Here is a 21645-nt window from a genome sequence, read left to right as displayed (position 1 = left end):
TGCAAATTCCAACACAGTCTAGTTGAAATCGTTTCGAGTCAAAACGACGAAGCGAGCTGGCAGAGCGTACATGCTCAAGATATCTCCTATTCGTACAATATATGCATACATAAAACCATCCTTCTCCCACATCCGAGCAATGTCATCAAAACCGAAAATATATGTGACGAGGATATTGACTCCTACATTCCAGGACAGGCTAGAAGCATTAAAAAGGTGATTTTTACTCGATATTACAACGTATCGTGCGATACAGTTACTACTGCCTCGCAACATTTGAGATCTGTCAAACAAATTCCAAGCTGATCAAAATCATGAATGTTTTATAGCAAATACGACATCAGGCAATGGACTGAGGACTCGCTCATCCCACGCCCAATAATGCTGGAAGCTATCAAAGGATCCGCTGGTGTCATCGTGCTAATCACAAATCAAGTCGATCAAGACTTTCTTGACGCTGCTGGTAAAGCTTTTCTCTCGTGTATTTCACATCTTGTCGCTTCATCAGACCGCATGTCTCTATTTACAAACCTTCTTACCGACCACATAATCCCAATAGGCCCAACCCTCAAAGTCGTTTCCACAATGTCTGTCGGCTACGACCACGTCAACATCACCCTCTGCAAATCACGGGAAATACGGATAGGAAACACGCCTGATGTGCTGACAGATACGACTGCTGAACTCGCTATTGCGCTGCTCTTGGCTACTGCACGTAGATTTGGTGAAGCGGCTGCTTCAGTGAAAAATGGGACTTGGGGACCATGGGAGCCTAATGGAATGCTAGGGTCTCAGATACGGGGAAAGACGATGGGGATTGTTGGATTAGGGAGGCTTGGATTTGGTGCGTATTATACGTTTTAGCAACATGCTGATAATCCATTAACCGAAACCACGAATAGGAGTCCTCGAAAAAATCCAAGGCTTCAAACTCTCCACCCTGCTCTACTACAACCCACGCGAGAAGCGCGACCTCGCCAAAAAAGTAAACGCCATATACTCCCCCTCTCTCGACGCGTTGCTCTCGCAATCCGACTTTGTAGTAATCACATCGCCATACAATGACAAGACACACCATATGATCAATGCTAGCACACTGGCGAAAATGAAGAAGACTGCTGTGCTGATTAATATATCGCGGGGTGGGCTTGTGAATCAGGAGGATTTGTATGTGGCGTTGAAGAATGGGGTTATTGCGTACGCTGGGTTGGATGTGACGACACCAGAGCCACTGTCGACATCGTCCCCGTTGTTGACGCTGGATAATTGCTTTGTGATTCCGCATATTGGGAGTGCGACGATAGAGGCTAGAGAAGCCATGGCGAATCTGGCGTTGGATAACTGTATTGCTGCGTTGGAAGACAAGGCAATGCCTGCTGAAATATTATAACATCACATTGTACAACAACATACACATACAACGTTCGCACTCAATCATCAAGACAAGGGGTTGTGTTTCTCAATGTCAATAAATGTTTATTATGCGCTCTTGTCAAGACCAAATGGTGTCGTTCTGTGACGAGGGCTTACCTCGTTAACCCTCCTACCTTTACACTGTTCCTTCAGAATAATACATTCTATGATTTTGTTTCTACATAGCGATACTTGGGATGCTGGGCACGTTTCTCCTCCTGCAAATCAATGGTGAGCTCTTGAACGAATCTACACTTTTGACGACTCGAGGCACTTACCACAGACACCAGATTATCTCCATAGATAAGATATGGCTCTCCTGGTTGACGAACAGGGGCAGAGGTTGTATGCACAGTACTCTCACCTGTACTATTGACGGCCGAGATTTCCCCAACTGGACGTGGTGCTGGTGGTAGACCTGGCATACTTGGCATTGGTGGCGGCCCTCCAGCTTGAGGATTCAGGAAGGGTGGTGGTGGCATCATCATCATACCCGGCCTTGGTGGTGGTGCAAACTGCACTGGCATTCTTTTTGGCAGAAAAAAATGTTGTTAGTATCCTTCAGGCTCATCAACCAATCATCACATAACCCACATGAATGCACTTACCCTGGTGGTGGCATAAACGGCGGTGGACCTCCCATCATACCAGGCGGCGGCCCTCCCATCATTGGTGGAAACCCAGGCTGCTGTTGATGCATCATTGGTGGAAAACCAGGCATACCTTGCATAGGCGGAGCTCCATACGGTCCAGGGAATTGAGGTGGCATTCCACCACCCATCATCCTATGCGTTCCCGAGTTCATTGCTTGCATATGAGGAGGTATCATCATCATAGGCTGTCCATATACAGAGCCCGCCCCACTAGCACCACCTGTATTATTATTAGAACCCGATCCTACCATGGCAGCCATATTTGCAAACTGTTCTTGTGAAGCTCTCCATTGGTTGAGTTGAGCCTTGATTTGGTCTTCGTCCATGGTGGCGAGTTTGGGTCTTTTGGCGGCAGATATTGTTGGATCTACTTCGGCGAGATGCTTTTGAAGATCGGCTTCAGGGATGCCCTCCATACCAAATATTTCAATGTTTGGATCGTCTCGGCCTGCTATAGCATTTGGAACCCTATTTGACTTAGAGTTAGCGACATGCGTATGGAAGAGATACTCATATTGTAAGATATGGGGGAATATGCATACTCAATGTACCTACTTTATCAAAGTCTCCTTGTGGACTTGAGTGAAATGAACTTGTAAACCACCAGCTGTATTCAGTTTCTTGTTGCAATTAGGACACTTCAAATGCTTTGCCTTTTGATGATTGATGAGAACCTTCTCGTCCTCGAAGTCTCGATCACAATACCTATAAAAAACGAAATGGTTGAGAAAAAGTTCAATTCTTCGATGTTGGTTGAAATGAAGGATTGGTTTGATGATGGCCCGTAGCAAAGGCAGAATACAGACAATGACTGCTGCGATCGAGTGACCGATGCTTGTCCGAGTGTTTACTTACCAACACCAGGGCTTGACTTCATTCTTCTTCTTCTGTGAGAGTTGGAAAGAAGCGTGTTAGCTGCCAAGCAACTGGGATAGCTTAGCTCGGAATAGAATGAAACTTGCCTTTCCCATGGTCGTTGTTATCAGGCTATATTAGCGGTCAACAACGTACTTATTGGACTTTGATGTGTTTGCGATGTTGACGTTGATGTGAAAATGAAAGAGTGGGAGCATGAAAAACGAGAGAGCAAAGAAGGCTCGTGTACATCTGTACACGAAGTATTGGGATTCAAGCTTTTTTCCTATCTTACTGATGTCTCCACATACTGACTGCGATGAGCGATCCTGGATGCGTTCAAGAAATCACAGTCGATCTGTCATTAAAGCTTGCTGAACAGGACACCGTGGCTACTTTCTTACGTGCAAATTTATTCAAAATTCAACATGAATTGCCTACTATCTACTATCCTTGGACTTTGCCAGCAGTGTTCTAATCTTCCAATGTCCTGGTCGTCGCGTCAAAAAGCAGTGCGATATGTGACATCTTTTGGATCTAGGCCTACTTGAGCAGGTCTGAATTTGAAACAAAATCGAAATTCGATGCGCGATTCCAATGCAAACCGTTCGTGACGTAATGACTTGATCAACTTAGCAAAATTCTCCAAAAAGAGCTTCCGTGGATGCTGTCAATCCCGCTTGTAAAGAGAATTTCTGCACAAACATAGGTACGTTGCGACTCTAATGCGGCATTCCCCGTCTTGATACATTGCATCGTTAACCTTCTTGTTGCGCTCTGCGTCACAATTCTCAAAGCTTGACCCTTTGGTTAGACTGCTGTCACTGCATCAAAACATTAAACGAGATGCCATATCCAGCTCTATCTGTAGCAGAATGCCACAAGATCTTGACTGCTCCAGGCGCTCCTTTTGAATTGGAAACCACCACGATCAAGGGCATCGAATACAAACTCTGGAAGGCCGCTCCAAAGACTTTCCGTGAACTATGGATCAACTCGAAGAAGTATGGAGATCTAGACTATATCGTATATGGAAACACGAGATGGACATATGCCGAATCGCATGTTAGAGTCAATCGATTGGCTGCGGTACTTATCAAAATGGGTGTCAAGAAGGGAGATCATATCGCTATTGTGGGACGCAACATTCCAGAATGGATATTGCTGTTTTGGTCTTTACAGTGTATTGGAGCTGTTGCCGTGCTTGTAAACGCATTTCTAGTTGGACATGAGATGAGTTATTGTATACAGAAGACGGATTGTGTGATGGTGTTTACCGATGTGGAGAGATACCATCGACTGAAACCTGAAATCGAAGCACTGAAAGCTGCTGGTGTAACACATTTTGGGCTGCTAGAAGATGGAGCAGAATTGCCGACTCTAGATGATGTGCTGAAACAATTTGGAATTCCAGAACAAGTGCCTATGCCGGATGTGACTGTGAGACCAGAAGACCATTCCTGTATCGTATTCACGTCTGGCACATCAGGAAAGCCTAAGGGCGCTCTTGGAAATCATCGAAGCATGTGTGGAAACCTCATAAATCAAACTATTGGTGGTCCAAGAGCTGCTTTGAGACGAGGGCAACCAGTGCCGCCACCTCCACCACCTGCAACTAGATTGACTCAAAAGGCTTGTCTGGTTACATCACCATTATTCCACGGTTTGTATTTTGAAGGTTATCGTTCACCAAGGGGTTTTCTTTATTTTATTTTCTTGTAGTAACTGGATGTCAGTCTGGGTGCGCTGCTGCGACATTCAAGGGCGAGAAGGTCAGTTTGCTGGCTACTCTCTCAACGCATTCGATGCTAATCAGAGAAATCATCGTCGTACTTAGGCTGTGCTGATTGTAGGAAAATGGAGGCCCGAAGAAGCTCTCCGTTTAATCGAAAGTGAACGTATCAGCAGAGTATCGGGCGTGCCGGTTATGGCGTGGGACATCGTGGAGAATCCTGATGTTAAGACACGAAACCTGTCATCTCTGGAAGTGCTGTACTATGGAGGTGCTCCTGCTGGTGATTCTTTGCCATTGCGCATAAAAGAAAAGCTTCCGCATGTCTCTTGTGGTCAAGGTGAGCTGGTTATTATACTCCCAGAAACATCTCATGCTAAGATTCTTTACATTTCAGGGTTTGGATTGAGTGAGTCACTGGCGACTCTTGCAAATGTCGTAGGCGAAGACTACACCACAAACCCTGCAACAACTGGCCTTGCACCTCCTACAACCGAGCTCAAAATCCTCGACCCAGTATCACTAAAGGAAGTACCTGTAGGCCAGATAGGAGAAGTGTGTGCTCGCTCAATCCAAGTCTTTGAAGGATACTATAACGATCCAGAGGCAACTCGTGCTGCTATGACTGAAGACGGGTTTCTGCGAACTGGGGATGTGGGAAGAGTAGATGAACAAGGGTTCTTGTATATTGTTGAGTAAGTTCTGAAATCTTCAGAACTGTGTCGACTTAAACTGAAAACAATGAACTTTTCTCTGAAATAGCCGGATTAAAGATATCTGTATTCGTGGTGGTGAAAACGGTATGTTTTGATTGAAGACATACTTTTAAACGACTGCAACTTACAACCTCGTTCCACGACAGTGTTTTGTCAAGAGGTAGAAAGCGCACTGTACAGTCATCCTCAGGTTATAGATGCTGCCGTAGTTGGACTACCGGATACGCGTCTCGGTGAGGAAGTAATCGCAGTAGTAACTCTAAAGCAAAATGCTCCAAACGTTACAATGGAAGAATTACGACTTCATCTCAAGTCGTCACTGGCTCCATTCAAGATCCCGATATATATTGACATTGTGCGTGAGCAGCTGCCAAGGAATGCTAATGGCAAGATATTGAAGAAGGATATGAAGCCCGAGTTGTGGGCAAAAGCTTACAAGTTTTTGGGAAGGACACCACCGCCAGCCGCGAAACTTTAAAATTACGATAATACGATAATAATTGACCGTAAAAATAGAGTGTATTTCCCTGTTTCAACAGCGTGTTTCATGTTTGGAGCCGGTTGGTGGTGTCAACTCCCAACGATTTTTTCGACTCACAAATCCATGAAATCGGACAAACCGAGTGTTCACGGGGATTTAAAGACTAGCTTACCAACGACAAGGCACTGCACCATCGAGTGCAAGCATTGAGCTACCAGTTGCTTGTTATTGAGGAGACAATTCCAACGTCGTCATCATCAGCAACAAGAGAAAGAAAACCGAGAAACTTGGTGGCTCGCATAACATAAACTACTTGAGTAAAAGGTATGTGCATCGCTCAAGACCTACCATCTAAGATGTCATCGACTCGTATTTGCTTTTGCATATACGTCAAAATTTGCTCTTTTCTGCCAAGAATCACATTGCGTTTGGAAGGGAAACTTGAACTTGGTTACTGCAGTTGCAAACACATGTGGGAGGCATTGGCATTCGGACATGTCATCGCTAGTGGATTTGATATGATTTGATTTAATGGAATACTTCCCATCGTCATTCAACCCCTTACCAAACCCCCTTCTTCTTACATCTTTTCCCTTCTCAACTTCCGTCCAGGTTCTTGGGTCTTTAGCACTGCCCTTGTCGTGGATCAGTCTTTTATTATTATAGTTAGTTGGAGGGGCTCGTTAAGAGAGGATCATGAATGGCCATCCAACAATGAATGGGGATATGGATGATCCAACTCCAGATCAACAGCACTTTCTAGATGCAATGAGTATCATGCAGCAGTTTGGAACTACCACGCCCACTCATGTTACTCGGCAGACTACAGGCGCTCGTCGGGCTACCAGACGCAACCAATCCGCTCCTTCCTCGCCACCAACACCAAATTCAAATGGAGCTGCGCCATCCATTGACGACGGAAACGGATCAATGCCGTATAGAACAATGTTGAATCCTTCTAGTCGTCATCCCCTAGCTCAGGAAATGTCATTCGATGAGCAAACCGCTGCCGCTGCTCTTCGTATCAACACGGCGAGAAACGCATACCATGCTCCTCCATCAACAGCATATTACACCCCGAAAATGGAAGATAGTCCCATGGCCTCCCCGCAAGTAGTCACCAGCGATCGGCTGGAAGAGCATAAATCTACTATATTGAACGAGACCAAGAACGTATCGTCGTTCGTAGTCATTGGGCAAACGCTGCACAAACTCTATTACGATGACAAGCTGATGAAGACGCAGAAAGAGTTTCTCAGTTGGACTAAAGCTAATTTGGGATTCTCAAAGTCAACCACGTACGAGTATATCATATCTTATAGAGTCTACTCGTCCATCGCAAATGCACTGCCACCACAATATAGACCACCCGCATATCAGTCTCATTGTCAGCTGCTAGCAAAAGTACCACCGAAAAAGCTACTAGAAACGTGGATTAGTGTGTGTCAGGAGGCTCCCAATGGCACCATCACAACCGCATACCTCGAAAATTATTTGGATCGACACAACTTGCTGGGTACAAAAAAGGAAAAGGGAGAGAAAGGAGATAAAGACGGAATGGAGTTAGACTCTCCATCGGTGTCTATGCCTGGTGGTATGGCTGGAATACCAGACATCCTCCACAATAATGTAAATCGAGCCAGAGAATCACCTGGACCATCATCAGCATTTGGAAAAGAAGTAGATACTCCACCACCAACTCCCAATTCTCCGCTTACGCCAAGTCTTCCCATAAACGAAGCTCTAGTCTTTGAACTTGGGAAGAATGCCATGACTGCCAAGACATACGATACGGTCTTGCAAACAATGGCAGATTATACACAGGCTGAGACTACGAGATGGTCTGGACGGCTCTTTGCCAATATGACGATGCTCAAGCCTATTTCGACTGCATCCTTGTATGGTGGTGATGCTGCTGTTGCTGTGTTGAGAGATTATCACGGGTTTGATGGCGGTTTGGAACGGATATTGCATATTGTTACTGCGAAATTCCAGGCTAGAGAGTTTACAGAAGCACTCTTCTTGCTAAAGGCTGAATTTGGAGCTGATTGGTTTGCAAAGACGGTCCTGAAGCAACCGTATTGTGTTATACGTGAGTGGTTTTGTAACATTTTTTTTTTCGTTGAAACATTCACTGATCAAAATGGTTACCTTTTACCTTTAGACCACACCACACCTCCACAAGTCAATGGTAGGACAGGTCCACCACCTGCAAAAAAACAGCGAAAGTCTAGCAACTTGACTACCATTCTGACTCGAGTGAATGCCATACCAGCATTCGAATCATATGTTGCCTTTTACGTTGGTCCACACGTAGAGGCATTTACTACATCGTTTGCTGCTATTGGTAGTGTACCTGGTGCGAATAGCTGGTAAGCAAACGGGACCATGGAAAGTTTGCTAGTCATCGTTTTTTGCTCAACCTCATTCGCATTTTTCTTGTTATAGGACCAATCCAGGTCTAAATCCAATAGTTTTGACAAAGAATGTAGTCAACCCATCCGCTCCCACTCCGTCACCCGTAGTGTCATCAGCCGCTTCGACACCTACATCAGCACCTACCTCAAGTTTTCCACCTTCAGCTCGAACTTCATTGAGTTCTGAATTCAGTGAAGCAACAGGAGCTGGAGCACCGGCTGTTGGTAGATCACAGTCATCATCGTCTGAACCGCCTGCATCATCGGCAATGCAGAATCAGATGTCGTCAGATTTGGTGGCTTCGTTGGCACAACATCAACAGGCGCATCTTAAACATGAAGCTGCAGTCGCTATTGCCGCACATAATGCGGCTAATGCTCGTGCTGCTCAGGTGAGAAAATCAGACAGTTCAAGCTGATTTTTTGTCGTTCTATTGCTCACTGTTATGAACAAAAAATTAGGCTGCTATGGATGTGGTCAATACACAGCACTATGCTCATCAAGCTATAAGTGCTGCTAATGGTGCTTTTGTACCAGCCCATTCATTGCTGTCAAACGTGGAAGTAGTGCCTGCTGCTAATTATCTGCAGCCTGCAATGGTACCACAACCTCAAAACCAGTCTGAAATGGCTGTATTATTAAATCATCAGGCAGCCCAACAACATGCTGCGGCAGCACAGCAGCTCTTGAATGAATTGGCTGCTCAAAATACTTTTGTAGCAGCAGCAGCTGTCTCATCAGCTCCAGTAGTACCATTGCCAACTCCTGCTGTGGAATCGGCTATGGCTACTGCCAGTGCTATTGCCCAGCAACACCAACAGCAGACTCTGGCTAGTCATGTATTGTTGCAGGAGACTGCTTCTGGATTGCTGCAATCCATTCAAGGTTGGTATTTTCTTTTTAGCTTCTCTGATTGATTGAATGACTTGACTAACACATATTTTCTCAAAACAGCTCAAAGTATCCAGCAACAGTCCATTCAACAACAGCAGCAAAATATTCAACAGCAGCAAACAATTCAACAACCGCAAAACATTCAGCAACAGCAAGTCCAACAACAGCAACAGCAAAAAGATTCCTCGCAAACAATACCATCGCCAGCAGCAAAACAGCCCATCATGCAGCAACAACAACAGCAGGCACCTCTCAGCCTCCAATCAATCGAATCACCACCAACCTTTCCTGTTGTAGCAAACCTACAAAACAGTGATCGGAAAGTAAAGGCTGGATCACCAGCACCTTCCTTCCCAACACTACCAGGACCAGCACCGTCAATGGTACCCGCAACTCCAGTAGTAACAACAACGGTCGTACCTGTAACCGTCCAGCCACCTGTAGTATCCCAACAACCACCTGTAGTAGCTGTAGTCCCCGTTACGGTAATCCCAGCAACAGTCGCAACCTCCGACTTGCCTGCTCATACCCTAGTAGCTCAAGCGCTACAACAAACGCAACAGCAGCAAGCTGCACAGGTCCAACAGACTATAACGCAAGTGGCTGCTGCTGAATTGGAGAGGTTGCAAGGTGCTTTGGCTGGGACGAGTAGCAATCAACCAAGGTAAATCATGATCTGGAAGTGAGAAGCTTCGTTGTTGCATTCAACGATACTGACAGCCTGTTTTTTTCCTCTAGTCCCGTAGCAGCTCCCGTTCAACAAGCAGCACCTCCACAACCTGCCTTCGCAGTTGCCACGACGATGCCTAGCCCATCGTCATCGTCTGTCCCAACACCACCACCAATGACTCCAGCTTCGACATTAGGTACTCCGACACTGCCTGTTATGCAACAACAAAGTGTTGTCGCACCAGTGTCCAACAATCCACCATCAGCTACATCGACTGCTTTGGCCATGCTGGGAGTTCTCAGTGAAGCCAGATGAAACTAATCGTAATGTTTAGTGAAGCTTTTCTGATTCTTTCTATTGTGAGTCCAGTAACTTTTTTTTTTCGCTGGGTGAGGTGATTGAAAAGGTTCGAGCGCTCACATAGTTTTATTTTCCAATATAGCACTATTATGTTTTTTTTACTGCTACGGCCCCTTCCAATTATATTCAGCTCCTTGTATGATAACTTCAGAGATTAGAATTCTATAGTTTCTTTTATACACACACAGTTTCAGTAAGAAATAAATAGCGTACATTTTGACAACGGCAAAAAAGCGACAAGTTCGGATGCGAGCTTTCAACGAAAGTTGATGAGCGCTTCAAGCATGGTCATATATAAGAAAATGCATCTCTAACTACAATATGACGGACCACGTCCCACTAGTCCTCAATTATCATACAAGCTCAAAAACGCAGCCTTGAGCAACCGAGCCTCATACGCAACAGTCGCTTTCGACGCCTGCACATTAGCTGGATCCAACGCGGCAGGTATATCCCTCCCATGCAATTCACACCCCTGCAAAAACGCAATGATTTCAGCAAAGGCCGCATCACGTAACAGCAGCATATGTCTCGACAATGTTTCTAGCAATGCACAGAAGGGCCGTTTTGCGTAAAACCATGTATCTGTTCCTAGCTTTTTATTACGATGGTATTTGTTTGGTAATGAGTTTGTAGTGTGAGAGAGAGAGAGAAAAAAAAGGCAGCTAGGATTGACACATACCTTTTTATTATATGGTTCCAGGCTCTTGCACACTCTCGAGATCCCAAACTCGTAGTTGCCCTTGGCGCAATACAGGGTTCCGATAACCAGATTCACAATGCAGAGATGGTAGCATCGTCGGTTTGGGTCTTCGTATGCTACCCGTTCTTCTTCCTTTTCAATCCTTCTCATGACTTCTTCGGCCTCCTCGTTTTGGGATGTCATGATATAGGCGACACAGAGGTTGGCGAGGACGATGGCTTGAATGTCCAGGATCTGTGCAACAAAGAGGGGGTGAGTGGTTAAATTGATTGGGAGCGTTCAAGTCAAGGATATTTCCAACGGCAAAAAAGAAGTCGATAAACACTGTCGGAAACAAGATGGTGCCAATTCTTTCTGTCTTCACTCATACTCACATGATCATAGTTATCCTTGACAATCGGCTCGTAAAAGGATATAGCTTCTTTATACTTGGACTCTTGCATAAACAAGACATGGGCAACATTAAGCTTCCAAACACTAGACTCGGCGCAGAATTCCACTGTTTTGCGAAACAGTCGCTCCACAGATGCGTAATCTGCTTTATCCCAGTATATTCTTGCTTGGTGCATTAAGGTTGGAATGTACCTTTGGGAAATCGTGGAAAGAAAAGAAATTAGTAAAGATGTGGAAAAGACACTCAGGTACAAGTTTATGAATTACACTCATACGTCTTCATTTTCAACATACCTATCAACACCCTCATCATATTCACGAACAAGCTTCTTGACAGCAGCATCGTCATGCTTGGCACGAGCATCAGCGACATTTTTGGCTACTTTACGTAGTGCTTCTAAATGTCTGGCTCCCATGTCATCGAAGCGACGATACGCTTCATCCGGTGCCGACCTCCGTAACGCAGCGGCTTCCAGGAATTCTTGCACATACTGTTTCGAAAATAATAACAATGGTTGGTGTTAAATGTGATTTGCAAATCCGACGAGCAAAAAGGGGTGGTGATTCATACTCGAGGTATCAGTACTCACTGGATCAACCACTCCAATACTAGATCCCTGAGCCAGCAAATCAGCAGCCAAATCATAATACTCGAATTTGCAATACAGCAGCAACAAGTTTTCAAAGGTTTCAGGTGGACAGGTAGTTCCATTGTTGATTAGGAAGGACAATTTCTCAAATCCACCTGTTGCATCTTGCTCCATATGTGCCAGTGCCAGATTATGGAGAGTGACTGCATCCAGTTCGTGTTCTAGACGTGGTGGCATGTCCTGAAGAGCTTCCCTTGCTCCTTCAACTAGGTCAGAAGAAAAAATCAGCATGACGCTAGTGATATTTACGTCGTTCAGCGGGACTTACAGTCTCTCGAGTCAAATAAAATGGTCGCTTTGAGATTAAATGCTTCCACTAGACAGGTTTCGTGCAGTGTCTGCGAATTTCCAACACTTCGTAATTCTACTGCTTCATGTGCCATTCCGACGTTCAGTTCTAATTTTTCAATCGGAGATAATGAGATGGACATTCAAACTTCGATGGTGTAACTTTTTTCTTACCTGGATGCTCCTTGATACCCTTTTCAACGATTTCTCCCAAACATTTTAAGGCAGCATCAAACTGTTGCAGGCAGTAATGGCACAATGCCAAATAATAAGTTAAATCAGCTTGAAATCCCGTCATTTTCAAAGCTGTTTGATACATGGCCAGAGCATCTGCGACTTTGCCCTCCTGAAAAAGCCCGTGAGTAAGTCTATTTTTTCAGGCGGAAAAAACTTGAGCAAGCAGTTGGTGTATCACCTTGTAGATGAGGCAAGCCGTATTGATCATGGTATCCACATCATCAGGTGAACATTGATCTAGTATCGATTTGCATCCAGATAGATCGTTTGCATCGTACTTTAACGCAGCTTGAAGTTTCAAAGTCTAGTTGAAGTAATTGTGTGAATAGAGAGCGTTTACAGACGTCCAGCAACATTACCTTGGACGCTAGCTCTGGAGCATCGACCGTTTGACAAACTTTTGTAGCAGCAGGGTGATTTCCTGCCTTGTATAAGCACTGAGCATAGTACAGCTTGTATTCCTCTACTTCAGGAAACAGTCTAGAGAGTTGCTCATAGCTAGATATTGAATCGCCTGATTAGATCAAACACAATTGTTTCTGATCATCGTCACAATGCTCTTCTGCTGTTCCAACACAGCAACCGAGGCTGATAAAAGAGTAACTTTTAGCGCTGATTTACCATGATACGGCATTTTCAAAATCCTGCAACTGGTAGTAGCAGTAGCCCATGAGACTTAATGCAGCGCGAGATTTTGGGTTTACGTTTGCCTGATTTGACAGTAATCGAACGACATCGGCGTATCGTCCATCCTGAATGTACGCATAGATCGTATATGTATATTTTCCGTCCTGGACTTGAGTCAACGACGAGACTGGGACGTGATGGTTGATGCCCGATGATGTCTGCAGAGCAGTTCTCAGTGCTGCTGTGCGTGGAGGAAGAGACATTCTATTGGGAGATAAGAGTTAATACGATGACAATTACGGTAAACAAGTTGATCTCACCTTGATCTTGCTTGATCTCCCTGTCTCTGCCTGGAACTTGATGGATGTTGATTGTGTTGGTGTTTTGAATTTTGGAACGATGCAAGTGAACTTGAGGAAGCAAAGGAGGACGTATTCTTTATTCGACAAAACGTGCAAGAATCCAGAATGGCGTTAAAACGTTAACGCGGGTACAATGAATGCTTTTAACATCTCACACTGCTTCTATTTTTTCAAATTTCACAAAAACACGTTGGATTCATTGGACTTTCAATGGAGAATTTAAACCTAAACTTATATCGCTGTGTCGCTGGACCTCAATAAATCTCATCAAGTCTCATTCCTCTATGTCGTTCTCTCTTTTGCTCCTCCCAACGACTGGTGATTTTATCAAATCATATTACAACAAATGCAATGGTGAATCTGATAAAAGGCGCCTGAGACTGCTCGGTTCTGATGTAAATTTCTCGGCTGGCTTGTCTTAGAAGTTGCTCTGTAATAGTTTGCATTCGGTTGACTTGGCATTTATCGTCCAACAAGCTCATGTAATTGTATCCGTTGTATTGCAACTCACAGAGCCAACGAAAGGAATGCGACGTTCAGCTCAAAGAATCTTAACAGTAGTCTGTCTGCATTGACAAATGCTCCAATATTGAAACTACCATAACGGTAGCAAGACGATGGTAAAGGGCGAGACCGGCGAAAGAGAATTGATTGTTGCAGCACATGCCATCTTTGCGATCTTCTACTAGCAGTCTCTTAAATCCCAGCGAAGGCTTTCCATGTGCTCCTCATCTATGAACACCCCGTTCTCGAAACAGCTCGAAGCCCATGAGTTACACCATCGGCCGACCAGCAGTATTCATGGATACGACACGTACATGATTCATGGATATGACGATATCATGAGCCATGAACTTGTATGTGGTCTCTTCTGATCAATCGAGTCGTTTTCTTTCCGTTGCCACTAGGCTTTGAGGAAAGACGTCTCTTATGCCATTGAGTAGTCTGTCGTGGTGCTCGTTTATGCCCACGCTGCTTGTTTTCGGCTTTCTATATGATTGTGAACGTGTGGTTTGGAGTTAGAGCTCGAAATCCTTACAAAATCCCTTCCCGTATTTTTGCTTCGTACCGATATAGTATTTAGACCTCAGCGGACTATCATTTTTGTAAGCAGCAAGAAAGAACTCCAAATTCTCTCAACCTGAGTGTCCTGAATAGGAAGGTGTTGGTCTCAAATGTCGTGTGGTGTTGGTTTTCGACGCGTATATCAATGGCAGACAAATCAGAAAGCAAAGAACGAATCTGAGAGCAAAGCGCTTCTCGGGCCTAGGGTATTTTCGGCGTTAAATAGAGCCTCTTGTATGTTCGCAACAAGATTTTGATCAACTGTTATTTTCAAACACATACCGAGCGAGACGTCACGGCGAATCCGTTCAAGAATCCACGAAGATTTACACGTATAAACCCTCTCGTCAGATCACGGTTGATTCTTGAATCGTTGCGTCTCGTTCTGAGTTTCAATCTTCGATCAACCACATAGGAGCGATGGGAAAGGGACCAAGTGCAAGAGAGGGATTGTCCGTGATTAACTCATATCTCCGGCGGTCATGGAAGTATATGAATCAAGAAGTTCAATCAGGTATGTTCGCGATTGCACTGTTTTTTCAAGTAATTGTTGGATTTCAAGAAGAAACTAATTACATCAAATATACCATTCTAACAGGCCTCAAATTCGATTTACAATGGGCCAAGGAGATGCAAATGTTCCAATTTGGAACTGTAGATGACTTGCAAGAGTGGATTGTCGGCTCTGATGCTGACATTGGAGGTAACGAGTTGGTTGAAGCTAGACGAGGACAACCACCACGGCGTATGTGGCAGTAGATTCTTATTTTATGCTATCGTGTCAATAGGATTATCGGAAGCTTATTGGGGTCTGACACCACAAAACACTGGTACGCTCTGAAACTTGAACGTGGTTTATTCGCTCAACAGTTCCTCATCGCCGCCCATTTCCTTCCGCTATTCAGGTCTGTTTTGGGGTAAACTATCAACAGAGATACCGCCAAAATCAAAGCTAGTGCGGAGTGGGTATGCTGGAATCCGATCTCGAGTAAGAGGATAAGTGTTTTATTGAACATAAGAATCAACCAACAATACTCATCATATCACTCCATACACTCTCTAGGAACGCCCTATAACACTGTTTCATCGCCCGACATTCGATACCAGTCTATTTCGATACTTGTCGATACGAGCAAGAGGAGACTCACGATTATGGTTTGTGAATTTACAAACCGAAACACCATTTCATGGATATCTATGGCAGCATCGATTACAGTTTCATACGCCTGGAGAATGGGAGACTTTAATGGTACAGATACTCCACCCAAAGACGAGAACTTTTTTTTTGGTTGTCTGCCAACTCACTCTCTCCAAATACCATCTAATAGATTCCATTACGTGATTTCGTACTAACAGCAAACGGTATCATCCAACCAAATCAAATAACCATGAATCGTGAGAAGATCAAGAATGTAGGCTTCTCGATAGTGCGACAATCAGGAGATTTTGCACTAGAACTAGACTGGATTAAAGTGTGTAATACACCCCGGACATTTGGTGACTTGGATTTAATGAGGCCTGGTGAGACTATTGATGATGATGGTAATATTATAGCAGAGGATAAGAAGAGGAGTAGTAGCATCAGTAAATCGAGCAAGTCGCAGCATGAATGGGCTGCTGAAAAGGAAAAGGTGGAGGAGTGGAAGAGTGAAGGCAGAGAGTCGGCGATGCCTGTTAGTGAGAGTGTGGCTGAACCAGTGTCAAAGGATACTGATGAAAGCAGCATTAGTAGTAATGATTCCTCATCGTCACGTAAATCGTAGAATCATAGTTTGCATTTTTGTATACATATTATAATGTAAGAATCATTTTTTGCATCTGTCAAGTAGCTAGTTGACACGTCGTGCCGTGATCTGATAACCCACACGGCCTTTTTCGCACCAACAGTTTTTTTTTTTTGACACAGCAACTTCGCACTGGAAACGAGACAGTGAGCAATAGCTATTGATCAGATAGATCTCATATAAACAAGATGAAGTATATTCTAGTAACAGGAGGAGTCATCTCTGGAATTGGCAAGGGAGTTATTGCCTCATCAGCTGGATTGCTTCTTCGTGCAAGGGGAATGAGAGTGACGAGCATCAAGATAGATCCATACTTGAACATTGATGCCGGCACTCTGTCTCCGCTAGACCATGGTAATTGCATTATTACATTACACTTATACTGGTTTGGAACCAGCAAACACATTTGGAAACTTTTTTTACAATGTTGTGGGGGTTGATTGTTTGGAATGGGGGAGTTATTATGATGTGAATAAGAGCGATTTGACACTTAAATTACTGATCTTTTGTCGTCATCATATCTAATCCCATTTTGGCAATCGTAGGTGAAGTCTTTGTATTGGACGATGGTGGTGAAGTTGACTTGGATTTAGGAAACTATGAACGTTTCTTGGATGTAACTCTATCAAGAGACAACAATATCACTACTGGAAAGATATACAGGAATGTTATTGAAGACGAGGTAGGATCCAGCTGAGATCTAATCCAAATTTCATATGTCAACGGTGAACGTTTTTTTGCTCCTTATAGCGAAAAGGAGCCTACTTGGGCAAAACAGTACAAGTAGTACCTCACATCACTGACGCTGTGCAAAACTGGATTGAACGAGTCGCTATAATACCTGTGGATGAGTCTGGTCAACCTGCTGATGTTTGCATCGTCGAGGCAAGTATTCATATCTTGATGCAAAATACGCAAAAAAGCACCATCCGTTTCAACATGGAGACTTGGAAGCAAATTCTTAAAGACAACCAGCTTATACAAACTCGAATTATTGATTAGATGGGTGGTACTGTAGGTGACATTGAATCCGCACCATTCATCGAAGCCATGAGACAATTCCAATTTAGAGTCGGTCCAGACAATTTCTTTCTAATTCATGTGTCTCTTGTACCCATGGTTGGTGCTGTGGGTGAACAAAAAACCAAGCCCACTCAGGCCAGCGTGCGAGATCTACGTGGATTGGGATTATCCCCTGATGTGGTATGTGTATTGGTTATATGTTGAGGTGGTGTTGAGCTTGTTATGTTGAAAGTGATGAAACGTCACATTCGTAATTCTACAAGCTTCGGTTTTCTCCTTTCTGATTTACTGTCTTGTCTGAAACCTAGATTGCCTGCAGAAGTACGAAAAGATTAGAACCCAGTGTATCAGCTAAGATTGCAATGTTCTGTCATGTTCCTCCCGAGCAGGTACGTTGCGTTGTCGGGTCTTGTGGTTGTGCTGCTTGACAAAGTGTGAAGGACGTTTCTAAAGAGGAATCTCACACCTCTTTTACAACTTTTTCCAAGGTCCTTGCGGTCCATGACTGTCCATCCGTATACCACGTCCCACTCTTGTTACATAAGCAAGGTCTTGTTTCTGTAATGGAAAAGAAACTCAAGCTAACACCACGACAAGAACCAAAAACCATCAACTTGCTCTCTAAATGGACTACATTGGCCGAAAGGTATGTTATGAGACAGGAACAGAATTGCTTTCTGGATTGAAGCTGCAAAAAACTGTTGTCTGAAACGCAGCTAATTGACATTGATTGCCGCTTTTAGATTCGACCGACTTCACGACTCTGTTGAGATTGCCATTGTAGGCAAATATACCGATTTGCATGATTCTTATCTATCCGTGGTCAAGGCATTGGAACATGCTGCCTTGTCTTGCAAGAGGAAAGTAGAAATATCGGTAAGTCGTCTTGTAATGTGACATACATGTGCACTTCGGGATGGCCTCTTTGTGTTCGATACTGAGCTCTTCTGATGCAAAATCATTTGTTTAATAGTGGATTGAATCCAAATATCTCGAACCAAAAACACAGACAACGGACCCTAAAAACTATTACGATGCTTGGTCAAGATTGTGTGGTGCAAAGTGAGTAAGAGGCTATTTACGATGCATGTATCAGTCTTGATGCTTGTTTTTCTCGCCAGGGGTGTATTAGTACCAGGTGGTTTTGGAGATCGTGGATGGGAAGGAATGATATTGGCAGCTCAATGGGCTCGTGAAAACAAGCGGCCATATCTTGGCATTTGTCTTGGTTTACAAACTGCTGTTGTAGAATTTGCTAGGAATGTTTGTGGATTTGCAGGTAACAGAATATTGCATCTCGGATTGAACTCTAGCAGTTTTTGTCTTGATCTGATCTTCTTTTCGTTCTCCGTGAACAGATGCCAACTCTACTGAAATGAACGAAATGACAACGAATCCGTTGATTATTTTCATGCCTGAAGGATCTCGAACTCATATGGGCGGTACGATGCGATTGGGCAGTCGACCAACAATCTTTACCCCTGAGAGTCAAAACACTATTATACGTACGTCTTGTCATTGACTCTGATATGTCGTTGTAGTTGAGTGACGGCGAATGCTTATATGCTGAACCATCTGTTTTTTGTTGAATAGGCCGCTTACATCACAACCAAGAAATTATTCACGAACGTCATCGTCACCGATTCGAAGTCAATCCCAATTATATTGACCGAATTGAAGCTAAAGGATTGCACTTTGTTGCTAAAGATGAGAGGGGTGAACGGATGATTATTATTGAGCTTGAAGGTAGGCTGTGCTATACTATTTCTCTATTGCTTTCTTTTTTGGTCGACTTGGATTTCACTTGAAATGAAAAAGTGATTTGCTCAGCATGCTATCTCTCCTACATATAGATCATCCCTTCTTCGTCGCAACACAGTACCATCCCGAATACAAGACCAGGCCGCTGGCACCAGTCCCAACCTTCCTCGGTTTCGTGCTAGCTTCATGCGGATTACTAGAAGACTACCTAGCATCCTTATCAATCGAAGGAGGACTAGATGAAAGTATCAAAGTGCATCCACAATTAGGCCGATATGCTTCTTCAGATTCGTTAAAGAATGCTGATTTGGCTTCCCTCAAGCAATCACCAAAACAACAACCCAGTAATAACAGTGTTTTGAATGGTGCAAGTAATAGTAGTGCAGCAAATGCTAATAGTCGTAGTGTTGCTAGTACTACAAGTGTGCTTGCAGGTATGGTTGGAGTTGTTGAAGATGAGGAAGACGAGAGTAGTGATGATGTGTGTTCGGATGCTAGTAGTGGTAAACCACCAACTGCTGCATCACCTGTGGTGATGAATGGTAAAAAGGGAGGAGTATCGTTAAGTGGTTTGGAAAAGCAAGGAGCTATTCTTGAGCGTCTTGGGAATAAGGTTTCGTTGTATTGAAGGTTAGAGAGGTAGTACGACGAAGAGATGGTGAGGTGTTTAGTGTATAGTTTTAGGAAGAGAAGGAGAGCATTCAATAGAGAATCAACATTTGTCGATTTATTTGTTTTTGGAAGTATTGGTTTTGGATTAGTTGAAAGTGCTTGGGTGTTGAGGTTGTGGAGGAGGTGTGAAGGGGCCCTCCATTTGCTGAGGTATCGAAAAAAAAATCCGCCTTTCATCGACTTGTGACGACGCAAACAGCTGGAAGGCACCAACCAAATTTGTACTGTTCCAGAAGTGAACAAGACCTGTAGCAGTTGTAATACCCGGAGTCTTGTCTGATGACTTGCCAAAACTTTCATAAGCTGGTATGTGCAATTTGAACAAAAAAAGTCATTGAGTGTGATTCAGTGTATCAGCCAAGTTTGGCACGGGTTGTCATGAACCTCCAGAGCAGGTAATGCTATTCATACATCCTCCGTTCATTTTTTGCATTGCAAAAAGTTATTCAGAATTCCGATCTCACACCCTTCCAACCATGTTTAAAGGTCCATACGATGTATGTCTCTATATCTGTACCACACTTTTATTACGAGGTTTTGTCTCTGTGACGGAAAGAAAGTCAAACTGAGCAATCGAGGTGACCACAACGCATGAATTTACCCTCTGAGTGGAGACAATGGCCGAACGGTAAACTCTACCATGTCACAAGATAGAAGCAGAATCCATGCTTTCCACGATTGCTAAAATGCAAAAATCTTGTTGCTCCCATTTGACACCAACTGTCGTCTTTAAGATCGACCTCTTTCTCACTCTGTGGAGACCGCTATTGTAAGAAGATACGCACACTTGCACGATTCATACTATTTGTATTCGAGGCTCGGGCAAATACTGCTCGTCCACCAGTAAATTAGATATCTCTGTAAGTTGTCGAGAAGTGTGATGTCAACTCCGTCCACGGTGGTCTTTTTTCTCTCTCCCGAATTGTCCTGATCGTATCCAACTCTTCCCTGACAGTGTATTGAAGGTCAATGTTTCGACCCAAAAATTCTGGAACAAGTGACTGGAACAAGGATCATAATGCTTGGTCATATTGTGGGTGCAAGTGAAATAGATGCTGTTTCGTTGCATGCTCTCCTTGTATTTTGATTATGCTCTTTCTTCGCTACCACTGGTGCATTAGCATGTGGACACTTATTGAAACACCTTTCTTCCTGCTTTTGTGTTCTTCACTAGGTCGCTTACATCACAATCAAGAAATCATTCACGAACGCCATTTTCATCGATTTGAAGTCAATACGGAGTATCTGGGCCAATTGAAGCTAACGGATTGCAGTTTGTTGCTAAAGATGAGAAAGGTGAAAGTATGATTATAATTGAGCTTGAAGGTAAGGCATGCACTCCGCTGGGTTACGTCTCCATGTACCGTTCTCACTTGAAAAATAGCTAGACTTACACACAATTGCTTTCTTAGGAGGGCAAAGACGCAGACGCTCTGGTTATGTATTAGACTCCTTTCTGTCTCTTGGTGCCAAGTGTCATCGAGATGACTATTCTCTGAAACGAGCTGCTTTTGAGTATGTTGTCAAGAATCGAAAGAGTATCATGGAGTCGACTGTGTTTGTCGACTGGGTAAAGGGAGACGATACGTCTCTGCTGAAGATGGAGATTTTGGAGGCTTTTAGGAGGAATATGTAGTCGATCCATGGTATGTGCTTGTCTCTAGAATGCTATGCTAACAGAGAACTCATATATCGTTGTCCGTAGATCTGTTTTTCTCCTGTTTTAGTGCAATGTAACATGTTTACGGTGCCTGAATTTGTTTGCTTTTCATGTAGTCAGAGTTGTAGAACAGACAGAGCCTTTGCTAATAAATCAATTGGAATGATTGTGAATTGGAGAAACAAGATCAAATGCTGATGTATCTGTATTCTCTAAACACCAACTTTC

At 43.8% G+C, this 21645-nt stretch overlaps 7 protein-coding genes across 7 annotated transcripts; 5 read left to right on the top strand and 2 right to left on the bottom strand.

The window, feature by feature from the left end:
• Positions 1–139: 139 nt before the first annotated feature.
• Positions 140–1390, top strand: SmJEL517_g05850 (uncharacterized protein; the record flags this gene model as incomplete). The annotated part of the gene is made up of 4 exons (XM_031171776.1): positions 140–216; positions 330–463; positions 560–844; positions 903–1390. The coding sequence occupies 4 exons, from the start codon at positions 140–142 to the stop codon at positions 1388–1390; spliced, it is 984 nt and encodes a 327-aa protein (XP_031022255.1).
• A 187-nt stretch (positions 1391–1577) lies between these two features.
• On the bottom strand, positions 1578–2943 carry SmJEL517_g05849 (uncharacterized protein; the record flags this gene model as incomplete). Its single annotated transcript, XM_031171775.1, has 5 exons — positions 1578–1631; positions 1692–1941; positions 2022–2534; positions 2622–2771; positions 2918–2943. The coding sequence occupies 5 exons, from the start codon at positions 2941–2943 to the stop codon at positions 1578–1580; spliced, it is 993 nt and encodes a 330-aa protein (XP_031022232.1).
• A 3621-nt stretch (positions 2944–6564) lies between these two features.
• SmJEL517_g05848 (uncharacterized protein) lies at positions 6565–10147 on the top strand (the record flags this gene model as incomplete). The annotated part of the gene is made up of 6 exons (XM_031171774.1): positions 6565–7942; positions 8015–8222; positions 8299–8659; positions 8730–9153; positions 9223–9826; positions 9901–10147. 6 exons carry the CDS (start codon positions 6565–6567, stop codon positions 10145–10147), a joined length of 3222 nt encoding a protein of 1073 aa, XP_031022231.1.
• Positions 10148–10538: 391 nt separating this feature from the next.
• Positions 10539–13353, bottom strand: SmJEL517_g05847 (uncharacterized protein; the record flags this gene model as incomplete). Its single annotated transcript, XM_031171773.1, has 10 exons — positions 10539–10787; positions 10875–11129; positions 11270–11480; positions 11583–11779; positions 11879–12144; positions 12207–12335; positions 12401–12572; positions 12642–12767; positions 12823–12961; positions 13085–13353. The coding sequence occupies 10 exons, from the start codon at positions 13351–13353 to the stop codon at positions 10539–10541; spliced, it is 2013 nt and encodes a 670-aa protein (XP_031022236.1).
• A 1584-nt stretch (positions 13354–14937) lies between these two features.
• Positions 14938–16280, top strand: SmJEL517_g05846 (uncharacterized protein; the record flags this gene model as incomplete). Its single annotated transcript, XM_031171772.1, has 6 exons — positions 14938–15031; positions 15116–15220; positions 15306–15347; positions 15423–15505; positions 15581–15766; positions 15846–16280. The coding sequence occupies 6 exons, from the start codon at positions 14938–14940 to the stop codon at positions 16278–16280; spliced, it is 945 nt and encodes a 314-aa protein (XP_031022235.1).
• A 209-nt stretch (positions 16281–16489) lies between these two features.
• Positions 16490–19713, top strand: SmJEL517_g05845 (CTP synthase (glutamine hydrolysing); the record flags this gene model as incomplete). The annotated part of the gene is made up of 12 exons (XM_031171771.1): positions 16490–16655; positions 16847–16983; positions 17052–17171; positions 17304–17504; positions 17633–17713; positions 17813–17970; positions 18068–18200; positions 18298–18386; positions 18446–18603; positions 18683–18829; positions 18918–19070; positions 19178–19713. The coding sequence occupies 12 exons, from the start codon at positions 16490–16492 to the stop codon at positions 19711–19713; spliced, it is 2079 nt and encodes a 692-aa protein (XP_031022234.1).
• A 1348-nt stretch (positions 19714–21061) lies between these two features.
• SmJEL517_g05844 (uncharacterized protein) lies at positions 21062–21393 on the top strand (the record flags this gene model as incomplete). The annotated part of the gene is made up of 2 exons (XM_031171770.1): positions 21062–21083; positions 21170–21393. The coding sequence occupies 2 exons, from the start codon at positions 21062–21064 to the stop codon at positions 21391–21393; spliced, it is 246 nt and encodes an 81-aa protein (XP_031022233.1).
• Positions 21394–21645: the final 252 nt, after the last annotated feature.

Source organism: Synchytrium microbalum (genome assembly GCF_006535985.1).
Source record: "Synchytrium microbalum strain JEL517 chromosome Unknown SmJEL517_scf0062, whole genome shotgun sequence".
Classification (NCBI taxonomy): Eukaryota; Fungi; Chytridiomycota; class Chytridiomycetes; order Synchytriales; family Synchytriaceae; genus Synchytrium; species Synchytrium microbalum.
This window is presented reverse-complemented; position numbering and strand designations above follow the sequence as displayed.